The sequence below is a fragment of the Aquarana catesbeiana genome, linkage group LG08 (assembly GCF_042186555.1).
Source record: "Aquarana catesbeiana isolate 2022-GZ linkage group LG08, ASM4218655v1, whole genome shotgun sequence".
NCBI classification, from domain to species: domain Eukaryota; kingdom Metazoa; phylum Chordata; class Amphibia; order Anura; family Ranidae; genus Aquarana; species Aquarana catesbeiana.
This window is the reverse complement of record NC_133331.1, coordinates 200,520,127-200,535,525: the sequence shown is the minus strand read 5'-3', so window position 1 is coordinate 200,535,525 and position 15,399 is coordinate 200,520,127. Positions and strand designations below refer to the sequence as shown.

Here is a 15,399-nt window from a genome sequence, read left to right as displayed (position 1 = left end):
TGACGCACAGATGTAGAGGTGTCTCTGTCTAGGGTGGTAGGGGTGTGATCTGCTGCTGGTATGAAGTTAGATCTGTACCTGGCAGAAGGACCCGGCTTTTGGCCATGGCAGAAAGGATTGGGGGGACTGCTACAGGTATGTGCACCTCTAAATGCCCCCCCTGTGACAGAGTCTCTTTGTAAATAAATAACAGTATTCACCATTTTTTATTTTTTTTATTTTTTAGCTTCAACAATATAAATCATGTTGGTAATAAACTATATACCAAATATTTGCAACGTGTAATTTGTTGTGGCATGTACACATTTTCAGATTACCAGATAACTCTGTCTATAAAAGGCTATAATAACCATGACACATTTAGCATAGAACTCTATTCAGGATACTGATTGAGCATACTTTGTCTTTTTCAGTAAAATGCCTTAAAAACACACCAGCATTCTTTGCAGAACGACTCTACAAGGCAATGAAGGTAAGTCACACAAAGATATTCCAAACAAAGATCCTTCACTGGAGCACAGATATCCTCAACTATTTATTACCATCTAACAGATCCCTCACGAACCTTTATATTATCCATACAGGAGCCTGATCGCCTAGCTTTTTAGCTATGCATAAAACATATTTTCTTATGCATAACTTTTTAGCTATGCATAAGAAAATATGTTTTATGTAAAGCGGAGTTCCGCCGTTTTTTTTTTTTAAAGTCTGCAGCTACAAATACTGCATCTGCTGAGTTTTAAAATATGGACACTTACCTGTCCAGGGCGCCCGCGATGTCGGCACTAGGACTGCAACTAACGATTATTTTCATAATCGATTAGTTGGCCGATTATTGTTTCGATTAATCGGTTAATAACATCAAAAAAAATAAGTGAGGTGTATAATTTTAGTTAATATGTAAAGTTTTTTTTTAAAAAAGGCAATTTATTCTTAAATATCTCTATGCAGTGGTAAATATAAATAACCAACTATATGGTTAAGAGAGCAAAATCTCTAATCTACTCTGAGAATAACAGACAGAAGAGATATACTGTATATACTATTAAAGAGTAAATATCAGACTCAGAGATCAAATTTTTGTATTAAAAAAAAACAAACAATGTCTTCCTTCAAAAAAGAAATGTAATTTTAAGAACGTTCGTTTTCGATTTTCTAATTGTTAGTGAGGTCAAATTGACGTTCATTTTCAACCACAGCGACGGGAAAATTTGGAAATAATAATAGAAAACTTCTTGGTCAAAGGAATTTTCAGACAGTGTATGTGGTTTTCATTCAGAGATTACATTCATTTTAAACAGAAATGTTAAAAGCAAGTGAAAATTTCAAACAGCATTCTTTCATTCAGCGAATGTACAAAGATTTTTTGTATGAATATTCTCGTCTGAAAATTGATCAGTGTGGCCAGCATAAGGCTCGGTACACACCTATGCAGTTTGCTTGTGATCTGTTTCTGCAGTGCTTTTTGATTTTTGCACACGTGATTTTGCTGCAATTTGCGTTTTTGCATTTTTTTGGCCAATTTGTTGTTGGGCAGATTAAAAAACACAAATTGCTGCAAAAACGCATTACATGCTTTTCTGCAGCTTCTCCATTGAAGTATATTGAACCAAAAAAGCACAATTTTGCGTTTAAAAAAAGTCCCTGACCCTTTCCAAACATGCAGCGGCTGAAAAAAAGGATAGATGTGAACGTGTCCCATAGGAAACCATGTAAATGAACTGTAGTGCGTTTCTGCAAAAAGCACCAAAAAACACACACCGATGTGAACCAGGTCTAAGACGTTTAGTAAAATAATGGGGTTAAAAAAAATAAAATTAGCCCTTTATAGTACAAAAAAAAGCAGATAATCACTACTGTAAGGGGTTCATTTTTTTACTGTAGAACTGTGAAAGTATTTACAGTAGCGATTATTTGCTCTTTTTGTACTATAAAGGGCTCATTTTATTTTTTTTTAACCCCATTATGTTACTGGCCGATTAATCGATTATGAAAATAGTAATCGATTATTTTCATAATCGATTAGTTGCCGATTAATCGATTAGTTGTTTCAGCCCTAGCCGGCACCCGAAGCCAATCTGTCCCTCCGCTCTCGGGTGCTGCCGCCATCTTCGGTAAGGGAATCGGGAAGTGAAGCCTTGCGGCCTCACTTCCTGGTTCCCTACTGCGCATGCGCGACTGGCGCTGCGCGTTCCCACTGGTCCCTGCTGTCTCCTGTGTCTCCCAAAAGACAGCGGGGGGGGGGGGAGTGGCGTAGATACCCGTGGGTGGCGCGGGTATCTATGCCCAGAAGTGGGAGCAAAATTAGACAGGTATTTGCTCCCCCCTCCCCCTTGAAAGGTGCCAAATGTGACACCGGAGTGGGGGAGGATTCCAAAAAGTGGAAGTTCATTTTTGTGTGGAACTCCGCTTTAAACGAGAAATGTGACAGTGCTGTGTGGGAAAATAGTATAGTATGCTATGGTTTCGTCATATAGTCAGTGGTGTGTAAGGAAAAGTTTTTACCTGACTTATCTTTGTTTTGTGTGCAGGGTGCTGGGACAAAAGATAAAACCCTGATTCGTATCATGGTATCCCGTAGCGAAGTAGATTTGCTGGATATCCGCCAGGAGTACAAGAGGATGTATGGCAAGTCACTGTACACAGATATCACGGTAAGACCTTTGTATGCATTGATATTAAAGAGGAAGTAAACCCTGGTGGATTTTTCTTCCTTTCTTCTTCCCCGCAAAGTAAAGGTATAATGTGCTAGTATGCATCGTCGTCCCCGCTACAGGCCGCATACATCTTCGCCCGTCTTCCTTCTGGGGCTGCGGACTCCGGCTCTGTGACTGGCCGGAGGCGCGTGATGTCACTCCCGTGCGCCACCGGTCACGGCACACTTGCCTGAAAAACTGCACGGGAGGCCGTTCCTTCAGAGCGCATGTGCCGATTACATCATCAGCGCAGTAAACAGTAAATATCTCCTGAACGGCGCACATTTAGGAGATATTTACAATACCTATAGGTATCCTATTCTAGGCTTACCTATAGGTACAACTTCCCTGTGGAGGTTTACAACCTTTTTAACACATTACTCTGAAATGTGCACACAGCAGTGCAGTGTAAAAACTAGAACTGTATAGTAACTGCAAAGATCCTTTTCTGTTAATCCAGAAGCTGCATAACAATTGATGGTAAAGCACAGTTCATAAAGGCATATGCAGAATAAGTCCTTATATTTAAATTATATCATGTTCCAAAACTTCAATTACATTGTGAGTCTGTTCTATGAATCTTGTTTAATGATAATTATTTTGGAACTGTCATCCCTGGGGTTGAAAATAATTATTTTTCTCTACTATACTTGGTCTAATAGTATGGCAAGAAAGGGGATTTTTTTAAGGTGTGTTTGTATGTATATATCTTTATCCTGCAGGGATTTTTGAGATAATCTGCATAGAAACAATTTGTACATCTTTCCTTCTCTTTTATAGGGTGACACATCTGGAGATTACAGGAAAATCCTACTGAAGCTTTGTAATGGCAGTGACTAAACATGTGTCCTTCATCCTGAATGTTTTCTTGGCTTTTTTCCCCTTCACGTTTTCTTCTGAAGCATGGACATGCCTTGAGTTGGGTACCCTATAATATATGAAAAGAACCATTTTGACATCTGACTATTGAACCATGACCTTGTCCTCCACAATTGTGTTACTTCAGTAAATCAGTGCCGGAAGCAGTGATGATTTACAATGTGCTGTAATCCAGAACAGTCGGTTAGATTTCAGGTTACTGCAGTCAGGTAAAGAGATGGCTTAGAATTAACTGCAGTAGATTACTGATCTTTGTAAATCAGCACAGTTATTTTTTTTGCCCTAGTTCATTGAATAAAAACAAATATGTCTTACACTTTTTGTCTTGACGTGTAGAGAAATTATGTGTATAGTCAGATCCCTCTAAATGGACACATTCACAGAGATTTACTAAAACTGGTGCAAACAGAATCTGGTACAGCTGTGCATAGTAACCAATCGGCTTCTAACGTCAATTTCAATTAAGCTTTTACAATAAAACCTGGAAGCTGATTGGTTACTATGCACAGCTGCACCAATTTCTGTGTGCACCAGTTTTAGTAAATCCCCACCATTGGAACATGTTTTACTAGCATATCTCTTTATATTAGATTGTTCAGCTAATTATAATGTGTTTTTTTACTCTGTGTGTGTCTATAAAACAGCCAGTTTTCTTCAGTGCAGTTCTCTCTCCTTAAAACATTGACAGTGTAGTGCATAGGCTGCTAACCTATTCTCGGATGAAATCACAGAGTCCTCTGTGTCTGGGAAATGTCTAACTGGGACAATCCTTATGGCAACACTCAGGCTTGCTTATCATTTTGTACTTCACAAGTTGATGTTGACTAAAGCTCAGCTCCCTCCTTTTTTTGTGAATAGAATGCGGAAGGGTTACAAGCTCTGCCTACATTTTATTGCCAGGGCTGCAATTAGGGAGATTTCTCCTCACTTCCTTTTTATTTTTTAGGGTTAGACAAAACAAGTCTGGAACACTACCCGTGGAGACAGACAGACAGTGTCCTTTGTGGCAGTATTTCTTTTGCAATTTGTGTCCCCTATTGGGGTGACTTGTCCTGGTGTAGGATGTTAGACATGACAGGGCATGGGGAGTAATCAGCACAAAGGTGGCAGACAGTATATTTACAATTTTGACTCTAGTTCAACATCTGAAAACAGTTAACAATTTACCAGGCCCCAAATGCATGAATGCATGATTTATAAGTCACTGAAACATATATACACTTTACTAGAGCACAAAATGGTAGTTTTATGCTTCATAGCAGCCAGTCAGGTGTTGGCCTGGAACAGGTTAGTGTAGACATAAATGACAGTCAAGTTTAATTAGAGGCAGAGTGGAAAACCATACCCAGGTAATTGAAAAGACCTATAAGTCCTATTTGTAAAATAGGTGGATATGGTGGGCCATGAAAGTGGAGAGAAGTTGTCCAGATTCTAGGATAGGTTAAGTAATGAATGCAAATTTCTGCTCCATCTTCAGGAATAACTCTCCCTGTGCTCTGATGATCAGAGTGGCAGTGACTATAATGCATGGACAAGAATAAAGAGCTGTTTAGTCCCAGAATGCTTTAGGCCTAGAATTCAACAAAGCCTGAGTGGAAAATGTATTCTTGTCACCAAAATCCTTTTTAAGTCACCATGTAATGCTTTTTTTTTGCGGATTATAATAGCAATGTTTCTGTACACACTGCACCTCTTTATTTACAATAGGATTGATATGTTTTCAGACAAACCTGTAATAATAGCTATAAAGAAATGGAAAAATCTTTTTATTAAATATGTGTTTTATACTGTTAGTTTCTAAAATAGCAATCCATTATTTGTATGTTGTACATTGTTTGCACACACATTAACTCCCATGTCCTGCTGTAGCCAATCTTTGTAATGCTAAAAATATTTAGTTTCGTGTTCCAATAAGTTGAAGGAAAAAACAATAGTGATGTGCCTATATTGTACTGGAAATTTATATCAATTTTACAGATATGTTAAAATATGATGTACAATTAAATCAGTTTACAGTCTAAGGCCGAGGCTATTTATTCATCTTGTGCCAAGTGCAGCCTATGTATCATTCCTTCCTAGGCAGTATCTCGTGAAATGAGAAGCACAAAACCAGATGCACATTTAACATTTTTTTTTTTTTTTTAAACAAGACACAAGTTTTTGGAAACTTCTCTCTTTATGTTCACTGTTAATTGTAATCAGTTTTACTAATATAAAATGATGTAAATTATTTAAAAAAATAAAATGGTGAACAGAATATATTGTTACAAAACACCAGAACACAGGCTCTTGGTTTATTAAAATATGCTTTTATGTATCACAAAGTGCACATTAAAGAAAAGCTGTATTGATAAAATGTTGGTTTCTCAAAGGTAGGTTGGAATAATCTTCATCTAGAGCAGTGGTTCTCAACTCCTGTCCTCAGGACCCACTAACAGGCCAGGTTTTAAGTATTACCTTGGGGAGATGCAGACTAGAATATTGCAATCACTGAGCAGCAAATGAGATCACCTGTGATGTATTTCAGTTATCTTGCTAACCTGGCCTGTTAGTGGGCCCTGGGGACAGGAGTTGAGAACCACTGATCTAGAGTCTGCAAGACAAAAATATCTGATAAATTATAGTACAATCTATAGCTTATGTTTACCAAATATCCTGGACACTAAATGGTGCATTGTTTGACCATATTACTGGGAAGGGGGGAGTTTGATGTACACAACCTACAGAATTGGAAAGGTATAGCAGCCTGCTGACAACACAGCTTCTTTTTTTTTTTTTTTTCCTTGTAATGTTTACCATTGAAATTAATCGAAACTCAATGTGCGTCTTTACATGCATGTTGTGACATGTATTTCCATTAATTTCGATTACAAAATCCCAAAGGTGTGTTTTTCCAGCCTTAAAGCGATGGTAACTTTTACCTACAAATAAGCCTATAATAAGGCTTACCTGTACATAAAACAGTGGTTCTCAACTCCAGTCCTCGGGACCCACCAACAGGCCAGATTTTAAGTATTACCTTGGGGAGTTGCAGACTAGAAAACTGCAATCACTGAGCAGCAAGTGATATCACCTGTGATGTATTTCAGCTATCTTGCAAACCTGGCCTGTTGGTGGGTCCTGAGGACTGGAGTTGAGAACCACTGACATAAAATGAATGCACCATTTGGGAGCTATTCACCTCATATGCAGCCAGTGACATCACCGCTCAGACATGCGCTCTGAAGGTCCTGTATACCTTGCTGGAACTTCAGGGCTTCGTTCCAGAACCGCTGGAGTGACGTCATCACGACTCTGGCCAATCACACTGCCAGAATCAGGAAGATAGACTGGGGGAAGGTGTCAGCCCTCTCAACGGTGACAGCGCACAGCAGGAGGGCTTTGTTCTAAGGTCAGTATTCCATAATGTGCTAGTATGCAATGCATACTAGCACATTATACAATTGCCTGACAGTTTTTTTTTTTTTTTGTTTTTTTTGGCTGGAACCACTGTTAAATGCAGATAATTTTTTTTTTTTCTCTGCACATTCGCTTTAATACATGTATCTAACACATAATGAACATCTACTGCTTATAACATTGTATGGACCTTTTGTCTGTCATTAAACACGAGTGTCAATTATAATGGCTGTAACAAACTATACTGTAGCCTTTTTTAGGTACTTGTAATCCATTTACAGTGAGCTGGTACCTCAAGGCACAGAACCTCTACTACCTGGGGTGTGACACCAGACATTCAGACTCTCAACTCGGGCCTTATTTGGGCTAGAAAAATAGACTGTAACAGGATGAATACATATTATGATTTGTGTTTATTTATTTTAGTTGAGTTTCAGTTTATTACAGTAAATAGGGATTTGCATGAGCTACAGTGTCTCACAAAATGAGTACACCCCTCACATTTTTATCAATAAATATTTTATTATATCTTTTTGTGTGACAACACTGAAGAAATTACACGTTGCTACAATGTAAAGTAGTGAGTGTACAGCTTGTATAACAGTGTAAATTTGCTGTTCCCTCAATAAATCAACACACAGCCATTATTGTCTAAACCACTGGCAACAAAAGTGAGTACACCACTAAGTGAAAATGTCCAAATTGGGCCCAAAGTGTCAATATTTTGTTTGGCCACCATTATTTTCCAGCACTGCCTTAACCCTCTTGGGCATGGAGTTCACCAGAGCTTCACAGGTTGCCACTGGAGTCCTCTTCCACTCCTCCATGATGACATCACAGAGCTGGTGGATGTTAAACACCTTGCACTCCTCCACTTTCCGTTTGAGGATGCCCCACAGATGCTTAATAGGGTTCAGGTCTGGAGACATGCTTGGTGAGTCCATTACCTTTACTCTCAGCTTCTTTAGCAAGTCAGTGGTTGTCTTGGAGGTGTGTTTGTGGTCATTCTCGTGTTGAAATACTGCCCTGCGGCCCAGTCTCTGAAGGGAGGGGATCATGCTCTGCTTCAGTATGTCACAGTACATGGTGGCATTCATGGTTCCCTCAATGAACTGTAGCTCCCCAGTGGCGATAGCACTCATGCAGCCCCAGATCATGACACTCCCAGCACCATGCTTGACTGTAGGCAAGACACACTTGTCTTTGTACTCCTCACCTGGTTACTGCCACACACGCTTGACACCATCTGAACTAAATAAGTTTTTTTTCTTGGTCTCATCAGAGCACAGGACATGGTTCCAGTAATCCATGTCCTTAGTTTGCTTGTCTTCAGCAAACTATTTGCGGTCTTTCTTGTGCATCATCTTTAGAAGAGGCTTCCTTCTGGGATGACAGCCATGCAGACCAATTTGCTGCAGTGTGCGGCGTATGGTCTGAGCACTGACAGGCTGACCCTCCACCCCTTTAACCTCTGCAGCAATGCTGGCAGCACTCACGTCTATTTCCCAAAGACAACCTCTGCATATGACGCTGAGCACGTACACTCAACTTCTTTGGTCGACCATGGAACATGTACTGCAAAACCGCTGTATGGTCTTGGCCACCGTGCTGCAGCTCAGTTTCAGGGTCTTGGCAGTCTTCTTATAGCCTAGGCAATCTTTATGTAGAAAAAAAGACAGAACACCTGGAGCGCTGCGAGTCTAGGGGCCAAGTAAAGTGCTCTGATGAGGAGTAATCAGATAAGATGTTGGAACACCCAATAAGAGGATAATATGTAACTGGTCTAAACTACGTGGCATGTTCACCAATGCCAGAACCCTGGCCGACAAGATGGGTGAACTAGAGATACTGTTGTACGAGGAGGATTTGTATTTTGTGGGAATTTCAGAGACCTGGTTCAACAGCTCTCATGATTGGCTGGCAAACATTTAAGGGTATACCCTTTATCGCAAGGATAGAGAGGGTAAAAAAGGGGGAGGGGTATGCCTATATATCAAGAATAATGTACAAGTGAGTGTGAGAGATGACATCACTAAGGGAGCTAGATAGGAGGTGAAATCCTTATGGGTAGAGCGCCAAAGGGATGAAGCTAAGGAGAAAATAATACTGGGAGTATGCTATAGGCCCCCTAACCTGAGGGAGGGAGGGGAGTCAGATCTCCTATCACAATTTGGATTAGCAGCAAGTATGGGAAGTGTTATCATAACGGGGGATTTTAACTATCCAGACATAGACTGGGCAGAGGGAACCGTGCATTCATCTAAGGCTCGCCAGTTCCTACACGTCTTGCAGGACAATTTTATGGGTCAGATTGTAGACGCCCCAACTAGAAATAAAGCTTTACTGGATCTACTGATTACCAACAATACAGACCTGATCACAGATGTGGAAATACGGGGCAATTTAGGTAACAGCGATCACAGGTCAATTGGCTTCAGTATAAATCACACAGATAGAAAACATAAGGGGAATACAAAGACACTGAATTTCAAAAGAGCCAACTTCCGTAAACTATGAGCCTTGCTAGAAGGCATAAATTGGGATACAATCTTAGAAACAAAGAACACGGAGGAGAGACGGGTTTGCGTTAAGAGCATATTAAATAAGGGCATTAGCTAATGCATGCCATTGGGTAATAAATTTAAAAGAGCGAACAAAAGTCCTTGATGGCTTAACTCTAATGTAAAAATGCATATAAAAGCAAAGAAGAAGGCCTTCAAAAAAATACAAGGTTGAGGGATCATCATCAGCATTCAGACTTTATAAAGAATGCAACAAGAAATGTAAGAGTGCAATAAGGACGGCTAAGATAGAACACGAAAGACACATGGTAAACAGTAAAAAAGGGAGGACAGACCATATTGGCCCCATAAAGAATGAGGAAGGACATCTGGTTACAAAGGATGGGGGGATGGTGAAGGTATTGGATTTATTCTTCTCAGTCTTCATGAGGGAATCGAGGGGCTTCAGTAACCAAAACTGCAGTGTTTATCCTCATGACACATCACAGGAAGCACCTCCATGGTTAACAAGAGGACAGAATTAAAATTAGACTTGGGAAACTTAACATTAATAAATCACCGGGACCAGATGGCTTGCACCCGAGGGTACTTGGGGAACTCAGTCAAGTAATTGCCAGACCATTGTTCCTAATTTTTACTGACAGTCTACTGACTGGAATGGTACCAGCTGATTGGAAAAAAGCCAATGTAGCATCAATATTTAAAAAGGGCCCAAAATACATCCCTGGGAATTACAGACCAGTTAGCCTAACATCAATAGTATGTAAAATCTTGGAGGGGATGATAAGGGACTATATACAAGATTTTAGTAATGAGAACGGTATCATTAGCAGTAATCCGCATGGATTCATGAAGAATCATTCTTGCCAAACCAATCTATTAACCTTCTATGAGGAGGTGAGTTGCCATCTAGATAAAGGAAGGCCCGTGGACGTGGTGTATCTGGATTTTGCAAAAGCATTTGACACAGTTCCCCATAAACATTTACTGTACAAAATAAGGTCCGTTGGCATGGACCATAGGGTGAGTACATGGATTGAAACCTGGCTACAAGGGCGAGTTCAGAGGGTGGTGATAAATGGGGAGTACTCAGAATGGTCAGGGGTGGGTAGTGGGGTCCCCTAGGGTTCTGTGCTGGGACCTATTCTATTTAATTTGTTCACAAACGACCTGGAGGATGGGGTAAACAGTTCAATCTCTGTATTTGCGGACGATACTAAGCTAAGCAGGGCAATAACTTCTCCGCAGGATGTGGAAACCTTACAAAAAGATCTGAACAAATTAATGGGGTGGGCAACTACAGTACATGGCAAATGAGGTTCAATGTAGAAAAATGTAAAATAATGGATTTGGGTGGCAAAAATATGAATGCAATCTATACACTGGGGGAGAACTTCTGGGGGAATCAAGGATGGAAAAGGACCTGGGGGTCCTAGTAGATGATAGGCTCAGCAATGGCATGCAATGCCAAGCTGCTGCTAACAAAGGAAGCAGAATATTGGCACGCATTAAAAAGGGGATCAACTCCAGAGATAAAACCTGATAATTCTCCCACTCTACAAGACTCTGGTCCGGCCGCACCTAAAATATGCTGTCAAGTTCTGGGCACCGGTCCTCAGGAAGGATGTACTGGAAATGGATAGAGTACAAAGAAGGGCAACAAAGCTAATAAAGGGTCTGGAGGATATTAGTTATGAGGAAAAGTTACAAGCACTGAACATATATAAACATATATAAATACCGTACTGGTGACCTCACAATAGGGATAAAACTTTTCTGCAGAAGGGAGTTTAACAAGACTCGTGGCCACTCATTACAATTAGAAGAAAAGAGGTTTAACCTTAAACTACGTAGAGGGTTCTTTACTGTAAGAGCAGCAAGGATGTGGAATTCCCTTCCACATGCGGTGGTTTCAGCGGGGAGCATCGATAGTTTCAAGAAACTATTAGATAAGCACCCGAATGACTGTAACATACAGGGATATACAATGTAATACTGACATATAATCACACACATAGGTTGGACTTGTGTCTTTTTTCAACCTCACCTAGTATGTAACTATATGTTAGTGGATAAGACCCAGTGCAGCCAGCACAGCATGGAAAGAGATGCAACAGTCAAAGAAAAAAACACAAAATGCAGTGCTCTGAAAGAATGATCAAATAAATTCCAATGTAGTACTGTATAGATAAACAGTGCTATTTATTCCATAAAGTTAAATGGTTGAACAGTCAAGGGGGAAACGATTAGATGGTGTGAACATCAATCACCATCCAAGGAAATGGAGGGGAGATAATTCAGTTCCCAGAGGGGAAGCGTACCGGGAGCTGGCAAAGCCTGCCAGCTCCAGGTGGATGGTGGTCAGCAGGATGGATACAAAGACAACCTGTGTGATGTAAACGGCCCCATAGGGAACAACCAAGCCGAGCATGGTCGATATTCTCAGCGTGCCTATGCGCCTTCTGTGACGTCACTGCTGTGCCGGAGATGAAGGGGAAAGGTGTCCTGAAGTCAGTTGTGTAGGCGTCCACTGTTCTGTTGCCGTGACTTACATGTTTCGCGCACATGCGCTTTGTCAAAGTCACGGCCAGGACGGCAACAGAAGCTAGATATAGAGAGAGGGCGCCAATTACAAGCCTGAGGAAGGGGTAGGCTATAAAAAGCTCCATATGAGTGGTACAATTCATAAACATCAGAATAGACATAAAAGGCCATAAATTAGCAACTATCTATTGTTGTGGAGCAATAAAGGTGATTGTCATATATATGAAAAGAAAACAAACAATCAAAAACAATGGTTCCTATGCAGAAACAATAATAACATGATAAAGGGAAAAAATAAATACCCATGACCCATACACAAATGAATGCATGTAATAGTCATATGGGCAGCACAGTGGTGAAGTGGTTAGCACCCTCACCCAGCAGCAAAAAGGGTTGCCGGTTCGAATCCCGACCATGACACCATCCGCCTGGAGTTTGCATGTTCCCCCTGTGCCTGTGTGGGTTTCCTCCAGATACTATGGTTCCCTCCCATACTCTAAAGACACGCTGGTAGGTCAATCGGACCCTATCCAAATTGGCTTACTTTAAGCCATGGGGCGAAAGCGACCCCATCATAAAAATCTAAAAAATTCTCTCCTGCAAAGGAGAGAAAATCTCTCATTGGCCGTGAGTGTGCCCATCAGAATAGCCTCGATGGTAAAAACCTTGAGGCATTTAATATCCTTTTTATGTTTTTTTTTCAAAATGACATGGGACGCTATGTTTATCACACACTTTGTGTATAAGCCTCCGGTGTTCACCAGTTCTTGTTCTTAAAGTACGTATAGTCCGTCCGACATATAACATCTTGCACAAACAACGTAGAACATAAATCACAAATTCAGTTGAACAAGTAATGAATTTTTTAATCTGAAAGTTTTTACCATTGTTTGTCATAATATTTGTACTACCTTCCGTTATGAACTGGCAAGTCAGGCAACCTAGCTTATGACATTGAAAGACGCCTATCTTATGGTCAAAGTACGATCTTATATCGAACAAAGGTTTCTTGTTCAGGGTTGCCATTTTACTGGGAGCTAGAATGTTCTTTGCTGTGCGATTTTTTTCCTAAAAGTAATTTGCGGAAAGGCAAATAAGCAGATAGACTTGTACTTGTCGTTATATGTGGTTACAAATCTGGCCGTGTTCTCAGATTGCTTCACCTTGTCAGTTGTAATTTTAAGGAGCAAGTCCATTTGAGAGATAAACGCTTCCTCAATCAAGTCAACTGGGTAACCCTTCTCTTTGAATTTCGTTTTCATCACATTACCCTGAGCAGTATTCATACCTCTTGAAATTTTCCACATTTTGTCATGTAACAGCCAAAAACGTATTTTATTGGGACTTTATGTGATAGACCAACACAAAGTGCCCCATAATTGTGAAACGGAAGGAAAATGATAAATGGTTTTCAATTTTTTATTACAAATAAATATCTGAAAAGTGTGGCGTGCATTTGTATTCAGCTCCCTTTACTCTGATACCCCTAACTAAAATCTAGTGGAACCAATTGTCTTCAGAAGTCACCTAATTAGTAAATAGTCTATCTGTGTGTAATCAATTTTCAGTATAAATACAGCTGTTCTGTGAGACCCTCAGAGGTTTGTTAGAGAACCTTAGTGAACAAACAGCATCATGAAAACCAAGGAACACACCAGACAGGTCAGGGATAAAGTTGTGGAAAAGTTTAAAGCAGGGTTAGGTTTTAAAAAAATATCCCAAGCTTTGAATATCTCATGGAGCACTGTTCAATCCATCATTCAAAAATGGAAAGAGTATGGCACAACTGCAAACCTACCAAGACATGGCTGTCCACCTAAACTGACAGGCCGGGCAAGGAGAGCATTAATCAGAGAAGCAGCCAAGAGGCCCATGGTAACTCTGGAGGCGCTGCAGAGATCCACAGCTCAGGTATGAGGATCTGTCCACAGGACAACTTTTAGTCATGCACTCCACAAATCTGGCCTTTATGGAAGAGTGGCAAGAAGAAAGCCATTGTTGAAAGAAAGCCATAAGAAGTCCCGTTTGCAGTTTGCGAGAAGCCATGTATTGGACACAGCAAACATGTGGAAGAATGTGCTCCGGTCAGATGCGACCAAAATTTAACTTTCTTTATCATACATCATGGGACACAGAGCACCATAGTAATCACTATGTGGCTATATAGTCACCTTCAGGTGATGGACACTGGTATACCCAATATAGGAAGCTCACTCCCTATATAACCCCTCCAGTACCTCAGTTTTTTCGCCAGTGTCTAAGGTGTTGGTCACGAGTGAAGATGTGCTCTGAGAAGCTCCAGGAGGGATCCTTGCTGGATTTAAACAGCCTCTATAGAACGGATCCGTCCAAAGTGCCACTGAGGCCAAGGTGGATGGTACCCGGGCCTTGTATACGAAGCACAAGGTTTTGCTTGTAACGCCTCTCTTTGCAGGGCTGGACCCCGGGACCCAGGGCTTTGGTCATGCTACATTACTTATAGTTTTTCCTGGTGGGGTGCTAATACAGGTCCAAGGGAGTGGAACCCCTATAAATGGGACCCGGTCCTTGAAGGTGTAATGGAAATTTGTAAGTTCTGTATATAATTGTATTCTACTTTGTATGAATTGCACACTGCCCTCGCTGTGCACACGTCACTAATAATGTTTTCAGTACTTTGCATTCTTTCAAGTTCTGATTAGAATTAGCCTGCCTATGTAACGCCCCTTGTTACCATAAACGTACAATTGTAATATTGATGTGATACCTACGTAATCATGTGTATAAAAACCTTCAATTGCGTCATAATAAAGCAGAACAGTTATTTGGAAAGATGCTGAGCGTATCTTTTGTGTCTGTTCCCTACTGCAGTAGTTATTGATTAGTGGTTCCAAATTAATAATATGAGGATAGGCGTTGCCTATCTATAAAATGTCCAGCTCAAAGGTTTGCTAAACACAGCCCGCCATGATGGGTGAAGTTTGGATCTGTCTGTTACAGCAGTATACTGCAGCGAGGATAAGGTAAGGGAAGAAGCCTAGGAACTGTAAAAAGTTCACCTATGGTTGTTTCTTCCATGAGTAAAATGTTGTCATGCCTTTAAAGCTCCACTAGAGGGAGTAAATGCACATACCTTGATACGTTGCTTCTCAGTCAGCTCAGTGTCCAGCTAAAACAGCAGGTGTGTGGTCTCAGCAGCAGCAGGGGGGATTTTTTAATCAGGAACAAAGTTTGCAGCACCTTTTCAGGTCAAGGCACATGTTCTTCTCCCCCCTGAGGGAACTAATGGGGTTGGGGGGTACAAACAGTGGTTGGTACTCTCCCCCCCCCCCCCCCCCCGGCTTCCCTGTGTGTATTTTTTCCTACAATCTTTTGCATGC

At 40.7% G+C, this 15,399-nt stretch overlaps 1 protein-coding gene across 1 annotated transcript in view; it reads left to right on the top strand.

Annotated features, from left to right (window-relative positions):
* The window catches only part of LOC141106222 (annexin A4-like), a 97,924-nt gene extending 92,328 nt beyond the window's left edge, over window positions 1-5,596 (top strand). The window contains exons 13-15 of the mRNA XM_073596810.1: window positions 414-472; window positions 2,532-2,654; window positions 3,477-5,596. Coding sequence (XP_073452911.1) covers window positions 414-472; window positions 2,532-2,654; window positions 3,477-3,536 — 242 coding nt within the window. The 3' untranslated portion in view covers window positions 3,537-5,596. The remainder of the gene's footprint in view (window positions 1-413; window positions 473-2,531; window positions 2,655-3,476) is intronic.
* The last annotated feature ends 9,803 nt before the right edge of the window (window positions 5,597-15,399 follow it).